Genomic DNA, 27,083 nt, shown 5'->3' with positions numbered 1-27,083 from the left:
AACCATTTACCTACGCTCCACATCTGCATGTCTTTTAAGTACCTCCAAGGATGGTGGCTCAACTGCTTCGCTGGGCAGCCTGTTCCAATGCTTGATGACCCTTTTGGTGAAAAAATTGCTCTTAATACGCAGTCTAAACTTTCCCTGGCACAGCTTGATGCCATTTTTTCTTGCCCTGTCTCTTGTTACCTGGGAGAACAGTTAACACTGTACCTCCACCTCACTACAGCCTACTTTCAGGCAGTTGTAGAGTGATAAGATCACCCCGATACTCCTTTTCAACAGGCTAAACACCGCCAGCTCCGTCAGTTGCTCCTCATAAGACTTGTGCTCCAGACCATTCACCAGTTCCATTGCCCTTCTCGGGACACTCTCGAGGACCTCAATGTCTTTCTTGCAGTGAGGGATCCAGAACTGGACACAGGATTTGAGGGGTGGCCTCACCAGTGCCAGGTACAGGGAGACAATCCCTGCCCTGGTCCTGCTAGCCACACTTATTTCTGAAACAGGTCATTGGCCTTCTTGGCCACCTGGGCACAAGTGGGTCATGTTGAGCTGACTGTCATCCATCTTTATAACTTATCCTTTAGTCTATATTCAAAGCAAAATAAATGTAAATATCTGCAATCTTCTTTTTCCTTTGGCTTTTAAGATAAACCTGTAACACTCTCTACTGCCAGCCCCTCTGTCAGATGGAGTTGTTAGTAAGTGCACATGATCTGGAAGTTTTCATATGTACAAGAAAAAATTAAAAATTTTTGCAGCGGTATAGAGCCTTTTGTCCAAGAAGGACAAAATGTTTTAGATACTACATTTACAACTAAGATCTAAGGAATGTTGTTTTGTCTGATGTCTGTTTATCTTATGCCATGTTTTCCACATAGGCAAGCAGAGGCATAATGATTCATATTAACAGTATAATTGAAAATGCATTTCAGATGTTTCACCTGGTAACTTTTCTTTGTAGGAAATCTAATTTTCTTCAATAGTGCATTTGGTGGTTAGAACTGGCTTCCAAAAAACCTCTTTGTAGAAGTTGTACTTAAATAGTGTTCCAGAGAGTGCATTAGATAGAGAGCAGCTGAGGCAGCTAAGTAGGCTCTCTGCTCTTTCCGTCTGTAAATAGAAGAGATCTCTTCATAGAGGTAGAAATAAAGCAATGGTAAATAAAATTTCTGCAAACAATGCTCTACAAATTCTACAAATAATAGTTCTGTTTTGTGTAATGCACGCCAAGATAAAGCTGTTTGTCAAAAGTCTTGGTTTATTTTGGGTAATAGTGTATCTGTATTATCCAGATCCAGTTTGCAGAACTCTCTTCTACAAAGTATTCCTGAAGAGGAGACTTTAATAATGGAAAGAATTGTTTATATGGATGATCAAGATTAAGATAAGTCCTTATTAAGATAAATGCTTAGTGTATTGCATAGGGAAAAAGGACACTGAAAGTTATGTATTAAAAGCCCTTGCATTTGGAAGTAAGCAATCTATTAGGAAACAAGCTTGGAAGGAAATTAATTTTTGGATAGGCAGCTTATACCATTGGAGGCTTCCTTACCTTTGCAATTTCTGACATACCAGGGCTCCAGTCTGATTTGGAAGTTGCTGATTTCCTTTAAGCATTGGGTCAGATGTTCAGTGTCTTCATTATAGATAAATTGAAAGAAACCTCTCCTAGGTAAGGCACTTCCATTAGGCAAGTGTCAGGTACAAAGGAAAACTTACTTTATGTTTGAATTTTGTTATAGGCAACTTGATCTTTATTGTGCTGTACCAATTTGTTTAATGGAGAGACTTCAGCTTTTTAGAAGCTTTGGATACGTAATGCAGAGCTTCTGTTATTTTTCAGCCAACTTTCTGACTTTATCTGTTCAGGTTCATTGTTTCTCTCCCTGAAATCTGTAGACCAGTTGTATTTTGAATATGCACACGTAAAAAACCACTGCAAACCCAAGAATATTTTCTTTCTATCATGCATGTTGTGTTACACAATGTTCATGCCTTAAAAATGATCAAGAAAAACATGGTGGAATAGCCAGGGAGAGGGACTTCATAGTATTTTGTGTCCTTCTCTTTTATACTGTATTGTGAATTAGTCTTTTCCTCTCAAATACCCAAACTTTGGAAAACCCAAAGCTAGATGGAGCGTGTCGTTGTACTCTACTGACGACTGTGTTGGATTCACCGCTACCTTACAGGAGGAACTGTAGCAAAGCTTTTTGGTAATAACATGAGGAGGTGCAGAATTAGCAGCTGTATCAGTTTTAATGATGTTTGCAAGGAATATGAATGTTTGATTTTTATTTGTTTTCCACACCAATTTTTTTTTCCTTTTCAACAGGGTCCACTCTGTGTAGCTATGAACTACAGCCAGCAGAATATACTACAGACCCAAGGGCTGCCAAGTTATGTCCTAAATATCCTGTTCCAGAGAGGTAATATTAATAAGTTGTCTGATTTGGGGTGGAGGGAGCAGAGATTTGTTTTGTTCATGACAGTTCTTTAGAAAATACCAGCACATGTTCACTCTTACCAGGTAGATGTTTCAGTACATTATTGTATATATTTATAAAATATTCCTTTTTAAAAGGTAGTGAAAATAACTCTCAAAGAAAACCCCAAATTTTCTATGTATAGGTTACTGAGACTATTGAGCTGATGTCTTCAAATTCTCTTCTATCTTATGTGACTGACACTGTTTCAAGTATCAGCTGTTTTACTGCCTTTCACCCTATCTGTAGCCAGCTGCCAGTCAGCAGTGCAGATCTGAGACAATAGTGGAACACTTTTAATCTTTGGGAGGAAAAATTATGTAGGGATGCACAGCTCTCTGCAGCATTTGCTTCTTATACCTTACCTCAGCCAGTCAGATAGATGCGAATGGCTTCATTTTTTACTCTTTCCATCCCCAAACAACTAATATAAGGATAGTAAAGTACAAAAAAGAAGGCTGTATTTTATTAACAGATCATTTTTAGGTTTATTGCTCTAACTATTATATTGGACTGCTGTTTGTGCTGTAGGATTGCAAAGTTCATAGCTTCATAAATTCTTCTAGCTGTACTGACTGGATCTTTGGCGATGAGCATTGCTGAGAAAAGAAGTGATCTGTTAGCTGTTGTGCATCTGTTAGCCTTCTGTCAGTAATTGCACTAACTCAAGAAGAGCCATGTTGTATTTCCTCAAAATTTATCTTCTCAAATACACTCAGTAGTGGGTGGTAACTGCAGAGTCTTTTTTTATGCATAGTTTTCTGTCATGTTTTTAGTAAATGTGATATTTGTGTCAGTTCTACAAACTCTGATTTTAAGTCCTTCTTGTTTACATGGTAACCTCTCCACTGAATATTTTTTTTTGTATTAGAGTGACAATTAGCGGCAGCTGGAATATTAACTTTTTTTTACTTTTCCCTATATAGATTAATATTCCATGCAGCTAGTCAGCTGTTACAGCAGTAATACAAAAACAGATGAAAACTTCACTGCCAGTTTGCATACTGAAAAGGCTTGTTAGTCTTGATTTTTGCCAGAATTATATTGACTTCTCATTGTGTGCTCCCACGTCATTCAGTCTCAATGAATATAGCTTAGTTAGAAAGCAGAAGAATAGAACAATGTGTTAGAGCTCTAATGATGTTATGTAAATTCCTCATAAAAACTACCTCAAGACTTATTTTAAAAAAGCTATTGTGTAGGGGGAGTATTTCCCCTTTTTGATATGGTATTACTAAAATGTACAATATGTTTGAGTATTTTTGAAAGTTTGAACTTAATGCCCTAAGGCAAAAAAAGCCTTAGGCACTGGTTTTTGGGTTTTTATAGTTAAATTATTTGAGTAAATGTAATTCGAAGGTGGAATGGAATCCTCTTGAGACAACCAAATGAAAACCCAACTTCTTGTAGACTGAGGCATTCAGGAAGAACTTACCTAACAGTCAGATTTGATCTGTGTCATCATTTAAACCCATCCAGCAACCCAGCCCCACACAGCCACTCACTCACTTCCCCACTAGCAGGACTGGGGAGACAATTGGAAGGGTAAAAGGTAGAAAGCTTGTGTGTTGATATAAAGATGGTTTAACAGGGGAAGGAAAAGCTCACACACAAGCAAAGCAAAACAAGGAATTAATTCATCACTTCGCATGGGTAGGCAGGTGTTCAGCCATCTCCAGAAGAGCTGGGCCTCATCACATGCAACAGTTATTTGGGAAGACAAACACCATCACTCCAAATGTGCCCTCCTTCCTCTTCTTCCCCCCATTTTATATCCCAAGTATGATGCCATGTGGTCTGGAATATCCCTTTAGTCTGTTGGGGTCACCTGTCCTGTGTCTCTTCCCAACCTCCCATGCACCCCCAACTTCCCCACCATCACAGCAGTGCAAAAAGCAGAAAAGGCCCTGGCTCTGTGCAAGCCCTGCTCAGCAATAACAAAAACATCTCTGTATTATCAACACTGTGTTCAGCGCAAATCCAGAACTCAGCCCCATACCAGCCACTGTGAGGAAAATTATCTTTACCCCAGTTGAAACCAGCGCAATCTGTCAAGGGTTATGAACCCTCTGATTCCCATTAATTCCATGGGATGGAGATAGCATATGGTGTGAAGACTGTCCCTTGATGTTTTCTGTTTGATGACCAGGCTTCTTCACAGCCTTCAGTTGATGCTGTTAATGGACTCTTACCATCCATCTTCAAGGTATTACGTCCAACTTTGACAGAGCAGTACAGTCTAGCGGTGCAGTCAGCAATATGTGTGTCTTCCACACCCAGCCTCAGTAGACATGACTTCACTGTTTAGAGGATTTGGAGGAAAACCTGTCCAGTCCCTGTCGCATTTAAACCAGCTGGGCTGAGGGACTGCCCTGTAGAGGTTATAAAGAGCAGCTAGGTGTGGCATTCCAGTCAGACTCCGCCTCCCCTCACACAGATTTCTGTATTTGCCCGTGGGTAGTAGTGAAAGGAAAAACTCTTTGAAATCTAATACTTGAGTAATCAGATGGACCTTCTAACTTTATTTGAATATTGCTTTAAAAATACAGCTTCTGAGACCATCATCTGCTGGCTTGAACTTTATTCATTCTTGTTTATGATTAAGCATCATGTTGCTATTCTTAGAAATTTGTAATTCCTTTTCAGTAGATAATATACCAAGATATAATCAAGAGGTCATATAAAATAGCACAGGTCATGGCGAATAGATCTATTATTGTGTTTTTTATTAAGACACTTTACCTCACATACTCATTCAGTCAGTACCACTGAAGCAGAAGCAGATCTCAAAAGTGGAATCTCAGGAGTCCCATTTACTCAAGAAAGCTTGTTGGAATCACTAACCTATTTTTTAAAATTAATTAAAACAAACTTAGCAATTAATTACTGTACATGAAAATAGGTAACTTAAAATAGATAGTGAAATTGCTTTAGGTTAAGGGATATTAGATGAGTAATATAAACTCTGATGCAAAAAGCATGTTTTCCCTCTGTTGGGATGTATTTTGGAAGAGTGCTTTAATCCCATTAGTTCGCTTTTCAAAGTGGATATTTTTGTATTTGGATGAAGGAATGATATTTTTTTGCTTACTCCTGCCTCAAAATTTGGGCTTTGTTACTGGTAGTGTCAACTTATAAATGCTCTAGGCTTTCTGCGAAGTTGTAGTAGTTAATTAAATAAACCTCTCAAATTTCAGTCTTTTTCAGTAATACTGCATATAATGTGCAGCAGTATTTCAAAATAGGTTATGTTGTAAGAGGCTAAGAGGATGCATGGACTGCCTTTTAAGTAGGGCAGCCATCATTATGGGTTTAATTTGTTTTTTAACAACTGTGACTAATGCACAATTACTTTGCTGTGCTTAACTGCTGTATTCATTATTATCCGAAAGTAGACCATCAATATGAGCATCTCCAAATGCATTTACCTACTCAGCACAGTAAGCCTAGAACCATAAAATTTGCAATCATCAGTGACTTCAAACGAAAACCTAGGATCTACTAATTACCTAGATATGGCAGGTGATCATAATTTCTCCCAATTTCTTTACAGTATAATTACACATTAATGGTTTTCAGCATGTCATCCTTTTTCCCCAAAAAAACAATGGATAGGAAAGACGTGCCTAAGGCACCTGGTTTATTCACTATGTGTTTAAAATGATGGTTAGAATTTTGGAAAGACGTGGCCTTAAAAAATAGTTATCGAGGACAGAAAATTGTTGATTTCTAGGTCATTGCTGAAATGGGGAAACTGCAGAAAATTATGTTCATTGCTGCTACAGTCCACTGAAATATTTCACATAAGGAAGATTGGGCAGGGTGAAACAATACAAAAGACATTTTTTCAGTGGATCCAATTACAGGAGGGAACATGTAATTAATGTCTGAAATGTAACAGGGAATTGATCAAATGATCACTTTGAGATCTGACATATTTTATGAGCAAGACAGACAGCTACTAAATGGGAGACATTTAGGGAACAAAATTAGCCACTTTTAAAGGAAAGTTTTTGCTCTCTTATCTTTCTCTGATGGACTTGAAAGCAGGTTCTTCTGAGCATTGTGCAAAGTTTAGTGCGTAGTCTCAATAGTTTTTTGTGAGGGTGCTTCCAAAACCGTTCAAAGCGGTAGAGACATCCTGGCATGTTTTGCGTAATTTTAACAAAGTCAATGAATAGAAACGCTGTGTTTGTAAAATTCAATACAAGAACAAGCTTAGTATGGGGAAAGACTAGGAATAAATACATTGGTTTTGCTTGGCAGCAATTGTGAATGCTGATGTCCTTTAGCACAAAATGCATACTCTCAAGAAGTGTATTGTTATTCTGCAATTTCCTTTGCTGCAAATATGGGCCAGTATTCCATTTTAACATGTGTGAAAGGCATTGTTTCAGCTGCTCATTCACCACTTGAAAGAAAGACATTTAAGTGGAAATAGGAACATATACTTTCTGAGCCTTGTCATTTAAGGATGGGAGGGTAATAATTTCCTATTGGAATGTACACTCCAGCCTCACAGGGTTATGTGTAAGAACTGCATCACTTTCCATTATGATCATCCTCATTTCAGCAGCACTTGTGCATTCAACACATGGTTTCTGATTATGATGTTATAAGGGTAGAATGATTGCATCTATTCACCTTTCATTTGTGTGTTGATGTGGCATTTATATTAAGTAGGAGTAATTTTTTTTTCTGATTTTTTTTCTTGTGTCACCAGTGCACCTATTCCATTCTTCCATCGCTGTGCTCCTGTGAACATTTCCTGCTATGCCAAGTTTGCAGAGGCCCTGATCACCTTTGTCAGTGACAGTAGTGTCTTACACAGGCTGATTAGTGGAGTTATGACCAGCAAAGAGATTATAATGGGACTTTGCTTGTTATCACTAGGTAATTGTTTTTCTCATTACTAGCTGTTTCTTAGTGTACTGCATTAGGAGATTGTTAACACACTCTAACCACAGTATAAGCAAAAAACACGTATAATAGCGACAATCCCTTAGCAAATTCTTCAGAATGCTTTTTTTAAATTGTATTTGAGAGCTGGGTAACTTATTCAGAAGTATTATATATATGCATTCCTGGTTTTATTTCTCTTCCACTGATTACAAGATAGTGGATGTGTGGCTGTTAATTAGCCAACATTAGTTTTAACAGTTAAGAGAGCATCCCCTTTTTCCAAAGTTTTATTATAGTATTCCCTTTTCCCATTTGTAGTAGTCATCTTCTACCAACTCAAGTCCAAATAAACCCTTTCCAAATAAAAAGGACAGGGTGAGAAATGCACAATGTTGGATGTAGGGGATTTCATTTGTTTCATTTAACGTACTTGCGCAAAGATATGAGAACTTTCAGAGTGAAAACAGGAAAATTAGATGCCCATTTGTTGTACTGTATGTTACCTCCTTCTTCCCATTCCTCCCAAATTAAAAACTTCGGGTCTTTGAAAATCTCAGCCTTGTCTAAAGAGGTGGAAATTCCCAACAGTACAGAGGTCCTGAATTGTTTCTATAGCTGCAAGATGCCTCTAATTTATAGAGTGACACTTTGCACTAGACTGAAGAGCTGTCTTAACAAAGTCATCTTGTTTAGAGTGGCATGTTGCCCACCCACATAAATTGCTTTCCTAGTGAGTCTATTTTACTCATACAGTGTATAAAATCTGAAATCCTAAAGTGGGAGGATCAAGATATTAGCTATGCATATGCAGAGTATATCATTTAGAAAGAAACATTGCAAAGCTGTATCAGATATAGGGATCCTTTGTTTTCAGTTTGCTTTTGTGGTTAAAAAAAAAAACGGGGGGAGGAAGGGAAAAAGAAAGGAAAAAGAAGAGGATACTACATACCATTAACCTCCCCCTACACACACACGAAAGACCACTGTGTATGTTTTTAGCTGTAACTGGAAAGCTGTTTATTTTTACATCTTGATAGCTTCAGTATTTGGCAATAATGGTAGAAAACTGGAATCTGAAAGCTAGTGGCTGATTTGCAGTGCTACTGTTCAGTTAGAGTCAGAAGTTAGTGCAGAATTTACGTACAGTTAATTTAAAAAATAGTTTTCCTAATTTCATAGTTAAACAGAAATTATTTATTTTAAAACAGTGGGTTAGACTGTGATTCAAAAAGCCAGGTTCCAGTGGCTTGCATGTAACTGCTGAACACAAACATGTATGTGTTGAACTATGAGTATGCACTTGTACACCCCACTCACTTAGCCTTAGCTGTATAGTTTTTTTACTTATGACTGGCATGACGTTTTGGAATACACAGATATCATATTAACTGCACTTGTTTGAAATGTGTATTTGAGTGCAGACTCTGCTCTGGTCCTCAGGAGGTGTGCTCATGTTACCAGACCCAAAGTACTGTCATGTCTTGCTGTTTGTTTGTTCATTGTCTATGTACATCTCTCTCTGTATGCACACATTTTGTCTTGTATTTAATGTATCGTGTAAATGTATTTGTGCTCTCATTGTTTTAATCAACATTATCAAAGCAGAAGTTGTAGAAGTACCTAATTTTCTTAACTGTCTATTCAGTGAGTTTGTAAGACTCAAAGAAGAAATCTGTAAAAATTCTGTTGGAAGGCAGTTTTCTTAGTGCAGTGGGAAAATTAGGAAGGCTATTTCTACTTGAAGTAATTAGTCTGCTTATTTTATTTGTCTTCTCTTGCAGTGTTGTCCATGATTTTGATGGTTATAATAAGGTACATTTCAAGAGTACTTGTCTGGATTTTAACAATTCTTGTCATTCTGGGATCACTTGGTAAGTCTTGCTTGTCTCGCAGTGTGAGCACCCAGTTCTAATCCTTGTGCTTCATGTCCTCAGCCCAGCTACATCCCATACAGATCTTGGATCATGCATTTCCCTTCAGCCTGTTTTTGAGTCCCTTTCAAAATGCACATCAGAAATGCCACCTTAGTAATTGCAGACTTCTCTCAGAGTACATTGCTCCTTGGATATTTGCATACGCTGCTTGGCAGGCAGTCTTCATGTCAGCTTAGCTCACTAGACCCCACGGGTGTCAGTGCAGGAGATTCCTCACAGCACTCGTAGCACAACCCTAAACGTTGCCTACTTCTTAACCTGCCTTCCAAATAGGTCAGCAAGGCAGCACACCTGGCTGTGTCTGATGGCTGGTGCATGAAGAAATCAAAGGGCAGCTATTGCTTATGCAGCTGAGTATGTTTACAACCCTGACATGTTCATCAGCCCCTTCAGTTCTTTGAGTAGCTCTTTAAGACCTCTTATTGAAGAGAGGAAGTAAAGGTTCTTGTCTAGAAATTCTAATAAAATCCTTATATTTCCATATGGCTCAGGAAGACCTGCATGACCTAGGTCATGTGTGAAATGCAACCGGCCATGCTATCTTGGAAATGTCCAAAGGTTGTCTCTTCCAAAATGATGTAGCTTGTATGAAAATAGCCTTATTTTATCAGATCAGCTTTTAAATTTGTAAAACTTAAGTTTTCTACGCTTCTTACTGAGTAGATAAGCCAAAATGTCTGGGCAGATGACTGTAGGGAAGAAAAAAAACCACAATAATCATAATAGGAAGCAGTAGTGATTTAATTCTTGCAATCCATGACTGTAGTGGATGGAAAAAAATCAGCAGATCATCTGTATTTTTTCAGGATCACTTTGGTTTTCTGCTTAATGGCCTCACAATCTATGACCAGGGAAAAGGAAAAATATAGATTTTTTTTTCATATATATTGTCTTTAGAAGCTGAGAAACCATGTTGAGTGAAACAGTTGAATGACTTATATTATTGGCAGCTGTTACTGTGTTGTAAAAAGTTTCATCCTTTACACAGCCTTAATAAAAACCTGTCTTCTATGACACATACTGCTTATTCTGTCATGGCTGTTTGTTTAGGAGATGTCGAAAGAGCATTCTTCATTTTAGACTTGAACAGAGTACCTTCAGCAAAAACATGTGATCACAGAATGGGTAAGGTTGGAAGGGACCAGAGAGGCTCATCTGGTCCAACCTCCCAACTAAGCTCATGCATTTGATTCAGAAATACCACCAGAACAGAGAAGGACACTCAAAAGAAAAAAGAAATGTCTCAGAGAGGAGAGGTTATCTCTCTGAGGGGCTGGAGACCTGTGTTTAAGAAAAGCTCTATCTTGGAAAGGCAGCTAGAATAGGAGAGTGTTATTCTGGCCATAAGGCTAGGTTTTCATAACAGGGATGAGAAGATAGTACCTCACACTGTATTTGCCTCCTGTGCCTTTCACTAATGTTTTTTCCAGTGTCCAAGATGTTGTCTGAAGCAAGTTAAGCTACATACCATTATGGTGCTGTTTCCAGCATCAGGCTGATCCTTGTTGTTTCGATTACCCAGGAGTGGTAGACTTCTTGTTTTGTTGTTGCTATTTCACATCCTAGTCCAAAGGTCTGTCTCTGTTCTCCCTCCTAAATTCTTACCCCCTGCATTGTTATACACACATATACATCCATACATATAGCCTACCATAGAACTATTTATTCTTCCTTTTGTTCCTCTCTTACCTGTCTAGTGGGAGCTGTGCTATTCATTGTTAGGGCTCCCCATGAAGTAATTCTTCCATGCAGTTTACCCTAGAACACAGAATCAAGGTTCTGCAAGTCTCTTAAGTGGTCATAGTGTGGTGAGACTGTGAAAAGAGTTGATTCACCTGAGAAGAGGGCAACAGATGACAGCTAAGTACTTCTCCCTCCTCTCAGGTTCCTGTTGGGTTGAGCATCACTGCTCTTGAGTGTTCAGTACCAGACTAGACTTAAAATGAAAGAACTGTTTCATTTCTCTGGGACTAGGTAGCATGACTGTGTCACACAGAAGATGTATCATTCGTTTATCCTTTCTGTTTTCTCACTAAAACGCAGGTGGTACAGGAGTCCTGTGGTGGCTTTATGCTAAACAACAACTATCTGCCAGTGCTCTTGAGACTCAAATAGCCAAAGACAATCTTCAGGCTCTCTTGATCTATGCCATTGCAGCTACAGTCTTCACGGTATGGTTTGCTAATGACTGCATCATTTTCTTGTTCTTGTCTTCCTGTTGGTCTCTGTTTTTTTATTCAGGTGAAAGCATTGTATTGCACACATTTTTGAACAGTTTATTTCTGCCACAATTTCTGTTGAAGTGTTTTTCTTTCATTATGTTATTTTTTTAACTTTCAGGAACTGTTCTCTAATACCTAAATATGAGTCAGGGGAGATTTTCTAGGAACAGTTCTCTAATATCTGATTTTGAGTCAGGAGAGACTTTCTAACCCTGCAGCTACTCTCATCTACTGTAAAATGTCCACAGGGACTTCCAAGAATAGGTATGATATTGGACTGCCAATCCAAAGAGATTTTTCTTAGGTTCTCAGTTCAGAGGTACTCAGTCATCTCAGAGTACTTAAAAATCCTTAGCCTACTTCTGAAAGAAGTTGTTCTCAAGTCGTTGTGAACTGAAATAATAACACTGATTATTGGACCAATTTATCTTTTTTTGGGCCTTGCTGGTCATTTCAGAGTCACTGAATTTACTACCAAAAACTGACAATGTTTGACTAATTTCACAGGAATTGTAGACTCCCTGTTTTCTTCTTTTTTCACATCCTAATCCAAAAGTTCCTCTCTGTTCCCTCTCCTAGATTTTTAGTCCCTATGTTATTACACACATATATACATACATCCTGTAAGATCACCACACCATAGTCAAATATAAATTTTAAATTACCTTTCTGCTAAAACTTGCCAATTTCACTGTTTTGTGAAACATAACTGAGGATAGAACCTGGTCTTATCTAATCAGCTTGAGGCTGATGATGATTCCAAATACATAATTATGAGAATGGAATTCCCCAAAAGTATAATTTGGAAAATAATTTATCACTAGAGGAAGCTGATAGAGGTTTTACATTTTGATCTTGTGATCTTCTAGGTAGAGTATCTGTTAATTTAGTGTGTTTGAATATCCTTGCTATGCAAAAGAATAGCTTGATTCTGCTTCAGTACTCTAAAATGTGATTTGAAAACTTCCCCCTCTAGGTTATCTTGTTCTTAATTATGTTAATTATGCGCAAAAGAGTAGCTCTCACCATTGCCTTGTTCCACGTGGCCGGCAAGGTCTTCATTCACCTGCCGCTGTTAGTCTTCCAGCCATTTTGGACATTCTTTGTGCTTATCCTCTTCTGGACATACTGGATTGCAGTCCTGCTTTTTCTTGGTACTACAGGTAAGCAGCTGTCACTTATTTTAAATACATTTCACTTTGGTTTTGTATTATTTCAAGCAGAGTTGGCTAAAAAGCATTTGGGAATCTCAAGGAAAAAAGCCCACTTGTGCTTCTATTCCTGTCTACTTCACTGACTTCACAGCACTTGTTTCAAGAAAGTTATTGTGCATTTTAGTGTGCATTCCCAGCATGGTACTTTGTGTGTGATGCTTTTTGTGTGTGGCTTTTTGATTTGATGCAAGCTGGTTTGCTGCAAACCATGAGACTCTATTAATAAAACTGCTGTAGCAATTTTTCAAATAATTCCCTCAAATTTTACACGTACAAATTAAAGACAGCATAATCTTGGAGCTAATATCACCAAGTGTTGTTGGCAGTACTCACACAGATGAGTACACAGTAAGGGAAGGGCCATTGCACACAATTACTGTCTCCCACAATGTAAATATTGTGGAATTAGTTTTCAGTTGTTTGTAACTTAGGTGTCCAGTATTATTCCAGAATCATTAGGGAGATTTTTCTGCTGTTTGTACACTCTATTCAGAGAGCAACCAATGTACTCTTAATTCTGCCTGCTCTTCAGTACATCGAAGGTGAAAGCTTTATTTGTATTCAGGGTCTGACAAGAGCGTCTAGAATTAATCAATCCTATAGGTCCAAATCTTAGTTATTTCAGCAGAGAAACATAGCAGATGCTTTTTAAAAAGTGTATTATTTTGCAGTATATTGTAGATAACAGAGGCTGTCATTCATAAATACCTTAAAATTTTGAAATGTGTTGTTTACTACTGATCCAAAAGTAGCAGTGTTTCAAGTCATGAAGCTATTTCACAGTAATACAAGGTAAGTATTTTTCATATCCTGAGTTCTTAGCAAGGGTTGGAGGCAATAGAATTCATGTGTTCTTGTTCTCATTACTGCTGAAATTTTTAGTTTTCATTGCACGCTGTGCTGTGTGCAGAAAATGGTCGCCACTGAAAATCTCAGCCCTGTGCTTCACTTTCTGAATCAGACCACTGCACAGGCACTAAATTTGTAGCAGAATGTAGTCTGATTTTACAGGTAACTGGTAGAACCCTTCAACTGGCCTTGATTCTGCAAAAACTTATTTATCTTTTTAGTTTATATGCACTCAAACAAAATATTTGTGCAAATAAGGCCAAATCCTTGTTCACTGAAACCAGATTTCAATAGTTAACTTATTCACAAGAAAACATTGATTTTATATGTAAGTATAAAAACATAACTAGGAACGTGGATAATGTGCTGTGAGTGCTAAGTCAAAACAATTGTTTTTCAAGGTATGCACTTTATGCACATAAAGTTACTTGCAGTGTTTTTCTGAATCTCATCAGCTGTTCATGTGACTGTTGTATAAGACGAAATATCTCACTGTGCATTGACACATTGAAATAGACCTTATCCTAGGAGTGTTCTGACATGCTGTCAGTCTCTGTACATGATTCATATTAGAGAAAGAGTCAGTGCATTCTTGAATATATGAAATCATATATTTAGAATTTCTAAGGCTGTTCCGTATGTCTGTTAATAGCTTTAAAGCTACAAAAACTTACTGTAAGGAAAACAAAAGTGATTGTTAATGTTGACATCTAGATGTAAAGAGCTGATACTGATTCCTGCTGTATGAATAATACTGATAAAGCAGCTAACTCAATTTAAGAATGACTGAAGTAGACTTCCATTATGTTTAACTATATGAATTTTTGCTATAAGATGGTGGTTAGTTGTGGAAATTTTTTTAGTGTTTTTTTTTTTCCCAATACCATTATACTTACTGTATTGTCTCAAAAACTCTGTCTTTCTTAAGAACAGTCTTCCTGAACATGACATTTAAAACTATGAGTAGAAACTGGAGGGTTTCTGCTGTAACTGGTTATGAACCGTATGCTTCCTTCTTTATCAGGTGATGTAAGCATCAATTACTTTTTTACCCTCATTTATTTCTAGGTAGTCCTGTCCCAAATGAAGAAGGATTTGTTGAATTTCAGATGGCAGGTCCTTTGAAATACATGTGGTGGTACCACATAGTGGGACTCATCTGGATCAGTGAGTTTATCCTAGCCTGTCAGCAGATGACAGTAGCAGGGGCTGTTGTGACATACTATTTTACAAGGTAAGGATAACTTTGATAGCTCTATCATGAGCCACACTGGGCACCACTAAATTTGTGTCGGTTTGGCCAAATTTAGAAATATATCCTCTGAGAGAAGGCAGGTTACAAACCACCCCTCCCCCACCAGGTTCTGGAATAGTTGAATTTTCCTCGAAGGAAAGTGAAAGAGATAAAAACTATTTAACAAACACACAGGAAAAGAATAATAATGCTAAATGATAAAACCTCTCGCTGTGGAGAGAAAAACCTGGGAAAATTTCAGAGTCCTTCCGTAGTCTCTCTCTCCCTCTCCTTGGAGCTGGGATGGGGTGGTGAGCCCACCTCCAGGGCCAAGGCCTTGGTGGAAAGTTCTCCCAATGTATTCTGATGTTGAAAGAGTCCAGCAGAGAAAAAGGAAAAAAATGAAAAGGAAAACAAAAGTTCAGCTCTCCAGAGGAAAAGGAGCTGAAAAACTGACCGAAAGCTGGCTGGAAAGCAAGCAGGCTGCTTCCCCACCCTCGCTCTGCAGAAGCAGACAGGTTTTATCTCTGTGTCCTCAGAACATGAAAACAAACTGCTTTGGAAAAGTACACTTTTCTCTCTCCCCTCTCAGGCTCAGTTTAAAGGCATAGAAAGGCATATATGCTAATTTCTGGGCATAGTGCAGCGATAGGGAATACAACATCAAGTCACCCCAAGACAGTAGCCTACACATTGACTTAGCAGAAATAATGAGGGGCAGAGGTTTTGGGGAGAATACTTGTATCCATTGTGAAAGCTGGGGAACAGTTAAATTGCCTTGACTCTTTTTAAATCATGTGAAGTCCTGAAATATCTGTTTTGCCAGTTATAGATGGTGTTCTTGACATATAAGACTTGAAGTCTTATTTGCCTTGTAACCTGTGCACATTCTACAGAGATGGGTGGTTGTTTACAAAGTAGGATGTGCCTGGAAGGTCATCTGTTTTGCTAATAATTAATGCTGGTAAGATCTGTAGAGGTTAAAAAATAATGAAAGCAATTGATTATTATTTTAATTGCAAAACAGTGCCTTTTAAATTATTTACAGTGCTTCACTAATCTTCATTAATCTTTCTTTCATGAGATTACTTAAGATCTTATTAGATTCATTGTTTACATATAGATTCTGACAAGATCGTATACAAGTAAAAATTCTTGTAAAATTTTAAAGCTCCATATTTCATTGCTATGTTTGTGGACTAAGATGTGTATCAGTTTTTGAATAATGTATGCAGATATTTTTCAAGTGCATGATTCAGATCACAAATATTTAATTGGTTTGTCTTTTTAATTGAGGCTGTTATCTGAACTACATTTTACTCCTTTTCTGCCCTACTCTTTAAAATAGTATCAAAAGCAAGGAATCAATTTACTGTGCTGTCAGAAATTTTGTTATTTTCTTAATGATGAAGTTCTCCAGTATACCAGTGAAATACATCTATGAAATTATTACAAGATGTTACAGGGATGTAATCTTGTGAATAATTAAACTAGATTGAGTATGGAATGAGGAAAATACAGAGGGAAGAGAATAACTCTGCATTTAAATAGATTGCTTAGGAACATGTATGCTTCACCTGTAAGTTTATGTATTTCCTATCACCTGAGGGTGAATGAATTTTATTTTTTCCATACTCTATAATTCCATAACAGCAATTTTATTTTAAGTTAGTAAATACTCATTTCTCTTTGCTCTTATCTTCTTTTTGCATTTTAAGGTGCAATCATAATTTGAAAAGTGACTTGTAAAAATGGAAAAGGCATTAATTTGCACTTACCCATTATTTTGCATATGAGCAGCTTCCCAAATCAAATGAGATGAGGTTATCCATGGAGAAATGTTTTATATGTGTTCACTGCTCATTCACCTTAGCCAGATGGATTCCTTTCAACTCAGGCAATAAAAGGCCTCAAAGTGTTTTGCAAGACAGACTTTGCCCTGAACATGAGAAAGTGTTTGGGTTGCCTGGGCATAAGACTCAAGCCATTTTTGTGATTGTGCCCAACAGGGAGTAAAATTTGTCTTCCCCTGAAAGTTAGTTGAGAGAACATACAGGGTAAACCTATTTTAATCATTAACGTCTCAGATTATGTTATGCAGGTATTAGTTTCATGGAATGAAGAACCTACTTTTATTATCTTTTCTGAATGAAATTTGCATCTTTCTGAAGCTGGGGAGATCCTTTATTTTTTGAATGTTAGCACATGTTTGTTAATATGCTTATTATCATGCTCTTATTTCTAATAAAGAAGAAGAGCCATTCTTTAAATGTTTAGTAGTGCTGTTCTTTGAGAGAGACATATAAGTGAGTTTCTTGGTAGAAAAGTGGCTTCAAACTGTGAAAGTATTTATCTGATAAATTAAAAATATTATAGCTACATTGCATTAAATAACTTGTTTTAAGGCTCAACACTTGGTACCTTGAGGACATAATAGCTAAATCAGAAATACAAAAAATCTGAGAAAAGACTGTAGGTGATCAATTAGTAATATCCTCTCCAAAGTCCACACAAAGATCTCCAATGAAACAAGAGGGGAGAAGGCAAGTTTACCTAAAAATGTATTAGCACAGTTTCTTACTGTTTCAGAAGGTTTTGAATTGCACACCATCCAATGTAACTTTACAGGAACTGCCAGTTGTTAACAGTGGTAATGAAGCCAGCTGCTAGTAAGACTACCTGTCACCAATGAGTATTTTCAGTTGCTCAGAGAATCACTGGCAAAGGTATTGGCAAAAACAGGTTAGTATAAAAGTGAAAGTGTGACAGTTCATTGACAAGATTCACTCTACTTCTTAGTAGATGGTTAAAGCACACAGAGGAAAAGTAGGATTAAAATCTAAAATCAATTGATCTAAAACTAAACCTAAGATTATTTATGTGGAAGCTGGGGATGGAAAAAGGTTAAGGATGAGAAAGGATAAGGATAAAAAGGAGTAAGGGAGACCCTCCCACTGAGTCACAAGAGTGGACCCTCTTGCCTCTTTCAACCCCAGACTTGACCAACAGTTTAGGCCTAAAGATTTTAACAGCACTTAAACTTAGCATCACTTAATCAATACCCTAATTTAACCAATTTTCCAGAAGAGTCTATAGAATTTACTGTGAGCACAACAGTAACTCAGTTATAGACTTGACTTACTTAGCAATCTAACATTCATAGTACATTTGCTGTAGTCCGTTCACACTCACACTTGTATGTACAGGGTATAGATCAGTAAAAATAATTCCTTTCAAGTTCAGGGAAGTGCTCACGCTGGATGCCTTTGCACCTTCTCAACAGGCAAAGGGTTGAGGCTTGAGCAGTGGGATGTCAGCCCAGGTTCTGTCAGCAGCATTTGACATTGGTCCTCTGAGTATCACAAACTTGAGGGTTCACTGGCTCAGAGAGGCCCCATTCAGAGGGAGGTGCTGGTGACAGCCCACTGCAGTCCAGGAGTCTGTGGGGTTGCAAGAGAACTGGCTTCAGTGATAGTAATTCTCCATCCTGGCCACAATTCAGGTCTGCAATTTTCTTTGAAAGTTCAATAACAGAAATGTTGTTCTTCCTAGGTTGTTATTTAGTCACAAAAAAGAAAGTTTACAAGGCTGTTTAAAAACAGGAGCTTGTTAGACAGGACAAGTTCCTGGGAGCAGACCATGTTTCTGATAAGTTTGAGGAGCTGAGCCCAGGTGCTCTTTGTCAAGACTGAGGCCTAACAAGCATTTCTGAGATCACAGTGCAGCCCAAAGCAGGAAGGGACAAATGGGATGCACCACCACACTACTCATATGTGTTATGAATAGATTTAAACACAGAAGAGCAAAGAAAACTAAGTCTCTGTGAATAAAGCAGATCAAACCCAGAAAGGTTTGAAATACACCTCAAAACTTGATTAAAACCAAAGGAGGTTAGATGTTGGTGCCAAAAAAAACTTGATATATTTTATTTAATTGTAAAAGAGGCAAAGAGAGAAAATAAAGAGAGAAAGAAATCGAAAAAGAGCAGGGGTGGGGCAGGGAGAGTGACATGGGTTAGGTAGAAGCATATCATCCTTCCAAGGGTCCCAATGATGTCTTGTGACTTCCCTCCATCTGATCTTCTTTGTGCTTAGGGTCCCCTGCTGCACCCCAAAAAGTATAGTCCAATGGATTCTATACTTTTTGGGCCAGGTGGGAAAGCCCAGGTGCCTCCCGTGGGGAGGACAAGTTTGACACTGTCCCTTGCAACACTATGGATCTGTTGCATCGTGTTGCAGTGCTGTGGTGGAGGCTTTGATGGGCCATGACACCCCCGCTGCTGTCATTCACATGAGTGTCCGTAGATCTGGCTATCCCGGGGTGAAGGGCCCCACATCTGAGCTGGTCTGCACAGCAGAGGATGGGAATTCACGGCCTTTGACTAGAGGCTTTTTCACCACACACCCAAAGCCTCTCTCCGCCCTCCCTTGGTGTGACTGTCTGTGGGAGACTGGCAGCTGATAGCCCTGGGGCTGTGGTCTCCACCAGGTGAAGATGAGGCTTAACCCTCCTGTGAATGTATTCTTTTCCCGAAGCCCAGACTTGAGTCACTTTATCTTATCTCCATCAACTTGCAGTCCAGGCCTCAGTCAGGAGGCTCATGGAGGGTGTGGTGGTCTTCCAGGCAGCTTTTGTTATACAGTTTTGCTATAATAGGCAGTAAGTCCTAAGCAAAAAAAATTTCAGTCTCTGACAGTATGACATACTGATTCCTTATCCTAGTCCTACTTCTGCATTAGAGAAAAACCTGCGAGTTACACAGATTGTCAGGGTGGAGTAAGCAATATATCCTGAAAGCTAGTATGAGGATAATATATTCCTTTCCCACATTGTTTTATTAAGAATTTGTAGCACTTGTAGATGATTTCACATAAATACTGATCATTCTGCTTCATTTTTTTTCTCTTTTCAACAGGGAGAAAAGAAATCTGCCATTTACTCCTATTCTGGCATCTGTTAATCGCCTTGTTTGTTACCACCTAGGAACAGTAGCAAAGGGGTCTTTCATTATCACACTAGTGAAGATACCACGAATGATTCTCATGTATATTCACACACAACTCAAAGGAAAAGTAAGAGACATAGATTCCATTTTCTTACCAAAACTCAAGGCCTGACATGTTTAACTGTTTGTTTAGTCAATGTGGGAGGTTGGAAGTCTTCTTTTGGAATAGATCAAGGGTAAGAATAAATTCTTCACTATCAGGGTGGTGAGACACTAGAACAGGTTACCCAGAGAAGTTGTGGATACCCCACCCCTGGAAGTGTTCTGAGTCACATTGGATGAGGCTTTGAGCAACCTGGCCTAGTGAAAGGTGTCCCTGCCTGGTGGTGTTGGGAGTTCCTTCCAACCCAAACCATCCTATGAATATGAAAATTTAGACTTTATAGGACCATGGGACTGATACAGATTGCTTAAGTTAGTGGGCTGAATATCAGTTACTGAAACACCAGGGAATATTTTTCCATAAAAACTCTTTATCTATGTTTTCCCACATTCTGTGCTTTTCTAGGAAAATGCTTGTGCTCGCTGTATGCTTAAAGCCTGCATCTGCTGCCTTTGGTGTCTAGAAAAGTGCCTGACATACTTAAATCAGGTAAGATTTTCAATATTTAAATTTTATGTAAGGGCTGGTACTAGTATATATATTCTCAGAGTGCAGTCTGATGCCAGCACATAATGTCTTGTACTTTGGACCTGAACTTGAATGAAAATACTTCAGTCTTGTCTCCATTACTGAAATTATACTGCAAAACACTACACTGACCTTTGGAATGTAAACAAAAACTAAAAATAGCCAATATTCATCTTTATGAACATGGTATCTAAACTTTATAACAATGTATTTAGTGGTTGGAGACATTCCCTCTTATGTCTCGTTCAAACTGCCTCTGAGTTTCAAAATATTTTTGCAGTGAGACGAGAATTAAGCTTTGCTAGGTGTAATATTTAAGATTCCCACAGTGTAAGAACTATACAAAACATCAAATTGTCATCATTGTCTCCAAAGGGGAAAAAGAATTGCAAAATGCAACATACTAGCTGGTCCTTATAAAAGACCCTTTGTAAAAGTGGGTTTATGAGCCTGTAGTTCCACCTCTTACATATGTACATAAATACCTTGGTAATATCTGTTTCACTGTTGTTAATTTTTTTTGCTTGTGGAAATGTAGAAAATAAAATCATAAGAAAGCATTTTAAACCCCTCAATGTAATCCTTGAAAACTGTCCTCACTAACCTTAAATGCAGTCTAGTTGAGTATCTAGAAATTATCTTGGTTGACTTGTATGACACTCAAATTCTTTTATATTTCCAGATTTCTTTTTTGGAACTATTTAATTTCTGTAGCTATGCTACCGTTCACCACCTCCTGCAGAGAAATTGCAAATTCTGTTTAATGAGTTTTTTTGAACAAACTAGTTAATGCATAAATTATGAGCAAGGGAGGAGAAGAATAGTAATTCTTTACCTCATATAATCTTCTGTCAGCTGGTTCATATTGCTTGATTCAACAACTCTCAAGGGAATTTTGGTTCATTAAAATCATATGATGAATGTGACTTACTCAGAAGCTGTATCTTCCCCCTCACCTTCCCCACCCTCTATCTGAAATACCTGATCATTCTATGAACAAATCTTCAATCTCCTTTTCTCAGAATGCGTATACAGCCACAGCTATCAACAGCACCAATTTCTGCACCTCAGCAAAGGATGCCTTTGTTATCCTAGTGGAAAATGCTTTGCGAGTGGCTGCCATAAACACAGTTGGGGATTTTATGCTGTTTCTAGGAAAGGTATGTCTGCTGCATCCAGTTGTTACAGACCTACGTAGAAGCAATCTTTCTTTAGCAATGGCTTGAACCCTAATGCAAAATGCCTTAAAAATCCTGTTTCTTAGTGTGCACTTTATCACATCTAGCAGCATCCTATTAGGAAGGGACTATTCAGGATAGGGAGCATAAGCAGATGACCCACTTAAACTTAGTAAAAGTGGCTAGAGAGGAATAGCTGAAGCTTATGACATCTTTTCCATTATTTTTTTAGGGAGTCAAGAGAAAAGTGATTAGAAGTTCTAAGGTTTTGATTTTGTGGTTAAGACAGAATTGCAAGGAAAGGAAGCTTTTCTTTTAAATTCTGTTTAGGAAGGTTTCTTCAGGTTTATGTTGAAAATTTGACATATTATTGACCACCCTTTATTGGGGTGACAAAATTGGACTGGAAGAGTACAGAAGCCTGCTAAGAGGAACTGCCAGCTTAAGCAACTAAGTTAGTTCTACTCTGAGAATTAAAAAGAGACTAGAATAATTTCTTCAGTCAGTCAGCCTCTTGGGTCTCCAGCTGATGGAGATAGACTGTATGGAAACGTAATCCAGTGAATTATTTCTATCCTTTGAAGTGCCATAATTTACTGAAACAATTAATACCAGTCTTCTTAAATCACCTGTGCCTAAGTATTTGGACACTGGTTGGACTGATCTGTATTCCTTATTGCATTCCTCTACTTCTGTTAAATCAGAGTACAGCAGGCTGAACTTTGAATCCAGTAATTAAGTGAGTAAGATGTGAGAAGGAATAAACACATTAGGGAGATAAAGGTGCTTGAGAGAACCTGAAATTACATAACAAAGTTTTACTGAGGTATCTGAAAAATGTTAGGAAACACCTCCCTGAAAAGAAGTCTCAGATTATTAGAAAAATGTGCCAGTGACAGAAGTGTTCAAATGAACAGTGCATATAAAAATTAGTATCAGCTGTAACAATGCTACGCAATCAGCATCTCCTCTACCAGTTCAATGTGGTGTTTTCATAAAAGCTGACCTATGTAATGATTTTGTGTTTAGTTGCAGTTCATAATAATAAATTCAGAAATGTTCAAAAAGTTAAGTGGCCAATTAGTCCTTTTATTTTTGCCAAAACCACACTGGTACCCAGTGGAATATATGTTAGGGCCTCACACATAGCGTAGTTCTGTGGAGACTATTACATGAAGTGCCTCATGTGAATTCTGATCTACTTGCTCCTGTATGGAGGGGAGTTAGATATTAAACAAGCTTGAAAGTTGTTCCACTAGCAAAATGAAAAACATACCATCCTCCTTATACCTGACTTTCTCCCTCCACCCCAAATAAAAAACCCAACTGCATGTTAGCTGATGCGCTGCATCAGGTTGTGGGGTTTATATAATTGACAGGATAAAGTTATTTTTTACAGGAATATTGTATAACACTAGAACAATGACAGCAGAATATAAATGTAATCTGCTCTGAAAAATAATCCTTGTGCTGAAGGATGTGTAACAATTGACTTGAACCTGCTGAAAAATGAATTAAATGTCATTTACCCCGAGGGACATGGTAGGAGGTAAAGGAGGTAAAGATCTTGTTACCTACCATGTGTAACCTCTAATTCTAACCCTGGCAGACCAAGAAGCATATTGCCTTAAAAAAAATAAACCAAACAAAAAATATCAAAAGGCTTCTGCCATTAGAGTTGCCTACCATTTTCTTCTTCAGGTCCTGATTGTCTGCAGCACAGGTTTGGCCGGCATTATGTTGCTGAATTACCAACGAGATTACACCATCTGGGTGCTGCCACTCATCATTGTCTGCCTCTTTGCATTCCTGGTTGCTCACTGCTTCCTTTCCATTTATGAAATGGTTGTTGATGTCCTTTTCTTATGTTTTGCCATCGATACAAAATACAATGATGGGAGCCCTGGCAGGGAATTCTACATGGATAAAGTTCTCATGGTAAGTTTCCCTTACTCTCAAAGTCTAAGGATCTGGTTCCATAAAATAGGTATTTTGACAGTGGAATGAATGCACTAGCTGAGTTCAATATGGGGATTTTTTGGTTGTTTGATATTTTTACCTTGCCATCTTGTTTATGGCTTGATCAGGAGACAGTGTAATCTGATAAGCATCAAATAAGGAAGGATGCTTCCTTCCTGTGGTATTGGCTTTTATTTGCTAGCTGTTAGATGAGCAGTCAGCTTGCAGAATCATACTATTGGGTATCATGTCTTGTAAATGCCACAGTGCAAAATAGAAAGAAGCAAAACTAAGGGAAGAAAATTTGGGTTTTGTACTTTCCCAAGAAGGACCTCTCTTTGGATTGAGAGAGAAAAAAATAACAGACTATTCTACCTCACACATAGATAGAGTGACCACAGTGGAGTTTTTGTACAGACACAAACCAGAATTTGTGTGACTCTGTCACACATAGAAACACCAGGCTTTATGTTCTGTCCTGGAGCCTACATGCTTTGTCAAGGCTTTTTGCAAGGCCATTTAATTTTGTTTATTTTTGTTCCATGTTGTTTTCTGTTCACTCTAACTAGAAACCAAGATGTAAAAATTCTGCTTCTCAAGCCCTTCACTTTGTTGTTGAGTAGGAAATTTCTTGACAGTGTTTTTAAGTGGCAGCTGTAGAATGTCTCTGTAAAATGTACCCTCATGTAGGCTAGAAGAAGAATCTCCTGACTTCCTAGCATAATTTTTTTTTTTTATTACTGTGGGAAAACCATGCCAAGAATTAGTGCTAAATTTTTTGTAAACCCCTACAGAATCTAAAATATATAATAAAAAAGTGGCAGCTGATGGGTTGCTTCTTAACAAAGAGTAACAGTAAAATGCAGCATGTTCTATCAGAAGAAAGTGCTGATAAATTCTAAAAGCATTGTGGGTTTCTTTAGTCAGCAGTCAATATCAGAGAACCCCAGCAGCTAAAGTTTGCTGACATTTTCTGCAGAATTCTTGCCTTTAGGAGAAAAAAATTGCTTAAAATTGAATTAGCACCTTTTCTAATTTTCATGAAAAGGAGATTGTGATTTGGTGAAAAATGTAAGAGGTTGTATTGAGGAAAGTTAGGGAAATCACCCAAACCTTGCAAGTAATTACCTCCAAGTCCTTTTGTTTAATGGAGTTCTAACATTATGCACAGTATACAAGGCCGTAAATGGGATTCTGGTTTGTTTGGGGGTTTTGTTGTTATGGTTTATTTTTTGTTTGGTTTTGGCTTGTTTTTTGTTTTTTTTGAAAACCAGGCTTTTACCTTCTTTCCCCATAAAGGAGAGCATTGCATGGTAAATGTGAAAGTTGTAAGAGCACACAAGGCAAATATTTGTCTGGCTTCCAGAATTAAGTGAGGGAGGCCTTTGTGGCTGTTTGGCAGGCTTTTTTGATACTTCATGGTCAAGTCTAAGCAAGAGAAGTGGGAGATGCAAACTGCCTGCATATTTTGAGTAGTTACATCTTGAAGTTCTGTCTTGAGATTTGATGTTTGGAGTCTGCTCTATGAAAGCACTTGTCATTTCATTACTGTTTTTCAGGAGTTTGTGGAGAATAGTAGGAAATCTATGAAAGAAGCTGGCCGGGGAGGTGGAGCTGAGGGCAGAGAGCTAAAACCAATGGTAGGTGCAGATGAGGAGGTGGCGATCCTCCAAGAGTTTCACTTTTACTTCTTCTCCCTCTTTGTCTTTACTGACTGCACTTCTTCAGGAGAAGTTTTTGTTCTCTGTATCACTCAAGATGTTCTGCTTTTTCTGTTTGTGAGCTTGCCTATCACCTGGATGGCAGAGTTTTTGTCACAGCTGAGACCATCTCCTGTAAAAGTAAGATGAAAGGAACTGTCTCATACGAAACAAATGCAGTATAATTTCATTAGGATTAGTGGTGCACGATATGTGGTATATGCAGACACCTCAGTTGCTGAATAGTCTAAAAATAAGACGGCTCTGAGATTCATTGGGCTCTCCTTTGCCCTGAGATGAACAATTTTTGCTCATCTTACATTCCCTACAAAAGCCTGAAATGAAGAACACTACTGAGTGCATCCGTTGTTGCAAAGTAAAACCAGGTATTTAAAGCCCTCACCAAATTATCTTACACAGTGCCAAGGAATTGGATACAGTGATTCCTTTCAACCTGCTCAAATGACATTTCTCCCAGTTGTTTGTTTTATTGCCAACTACTTATGTTGCTTGTCTCTTGTGTGCTCTTTCCATCTCACACTGTCAGATGCACAGACAGTGAATAATGCATCATTTATGCTTCTGCAGCCTGTTTTACTAATGGTGTGCCTGTTAGGAAGGCGTTGCATGTCTGAGTAGCCTGGAATAAGGAACACTATATATGGTACAGATAACAGATAGGAGGATAAGTTTGGAAGGTGGAGAACAGAGAGCGTATAATGGAGAGCCAGGCTGGGCAAGGTATGACTTGTCATTGTACATTATGACTTTGTAAGAGAGAGTATTTTTCCATCATCACTTTCTCAGAGTGTTTGGGGTCGTATTTCTATACCATGGGGATAATTTTTTAACCAAATGGAATCTAAATAAGTGTATGCTAACAGAAGAATTTATTTTTTCAACAATGTATGTGAAGCCATGTTGCATGAGCATTTTTTGACTAAGCTGGAATGGGTCCCTGCTACAGACTGGATAGATGTGTAGCTTTGCGTGTTTTGCTATTTCATTATGGCATACCAATTTCTAGATTTGCTTATGCCTAAATGCTGCTGTGTTTATACATATAAAAAACTAATTCAATGCTCATTTACTGTTTTCTTCTGGGAGTAATTCTAGCCGGTCAAGCAGACACTAACATTGGGATTTTCAAAGCAGCCTAAATGCTATATAGATGCAAATGTGTCATGAAAATGACTGAGAATTGGGTATGAAAACTCTCTAGTCATATGTACAAAAAATTCAGTTCAAAATTTTATGTTGAATTCTTAATTCAAATAATTGGTTTACCTTAAGTGGTTTTCCACTCATGCTGTTGTCAGAGCTGGCACAGGCTGCTACTTATACTTTTGTACTTGACTGCCTAAAGCTTGGATGTTAAAAAACTTTATTTACCCCCACCCCCTGTAAAAGCACAAACCAAGTACTTGCAAATCAAGGGAGGTCTTATTCTTAGAGGAATTTTTTTCTCGGCTCTTGAGCCTGGTACTGGCTGAAAGTTGTCATGGGACTGCTGGGGAAGATGCTGAGCACTTGGGGCTCAGCATGGGAGTAGTCACCTGCTGAATTACTCCCAGTTCTGCTGCTCATGTGATTGTCTTGTTTGGAACTGTTTGGGCCTTGTGGTTTTCCATTTTTGGGCATTCAGCTCCAGTTGATTTAACGTTGAAATACTAGGTTCTCACTTCCTGAAAACGATGGGACACAGCAGTTAAATTTCTGATACCTTTCCCCAAAGTACTGATAGATGGCCTCAGTTACATCTA

General features: G+C 38.1%; 1 protein-coding gene across 1 annotated transcript in view; it reads left to right on the top strand.

Annotated features, from left to right (window-relative positions):
- The window catches only part of SLC44A1 (solute carrier family 44 member 1), a gene marked incomplete at both ends in the record, with an annotated part of 48,228 nt that extends 21,345 nt beyond the window's left edge, over positions 1-26,883 (top strand). Inside the window, 12 exons of the mRNA XM_082301680.1 lie at positions 2,342-2,435; positions 7,216-7,385; positions 9,176-9,265; positions 11,372-11,499; positions 12,527-12,713; positions 14,682-14,847; positions 19,763-19,919; positions 20,361-20,444; positions 21,506-21,643; positions 23,363-23,599; positions 25,180-25,461; positions 26,731-26,883. Of these exons, the coding sequence (XP_082157806.1) occupies positions 2,342-2,435; positions 7,216-7,385; positions 9,176-9,265; positions 11,372-11,499; positions 12,527-12,713; positions 14,682-14,847; positions 19,763-19,919; positions 20,361-20,444; positions 21,506-21,643; positions 23,363-23,599; positions 25,180-25,461; positions 26,731-26,883 (1,886 nt within the window). The remainder of the gene's footprint in view (positions 1-2,341; positions 2,436-7,215; positions 7,386-9,175; positions 9,266-11,371; positions 11,500-12,526; positions 12,714-14,681; positions 14,848-19,762; positions 19,920-20,360; positions 20,445-21,505; positions 21,644-23,362; positions 23,600-25,179; positions 25,462-26,730) is intronic.
- Positions 26,884-27,083: the final 200 nt, after the last annotated feature.

Source organism: Coloeus monedula (genome assembly GCF_965178545.1).
Source record: "Coloeus monedula genome assembly, chromosome: Z".
Classification (NCBI taxonomy): Eukaryota; Metazoa; Chordata; class Aves; order Passeriformes; family Corvidae; genus Coloeus; species Coloeus monedula.
This window is presented reverse-complemented; position numbering and strand designations above follow the sequence as displayed.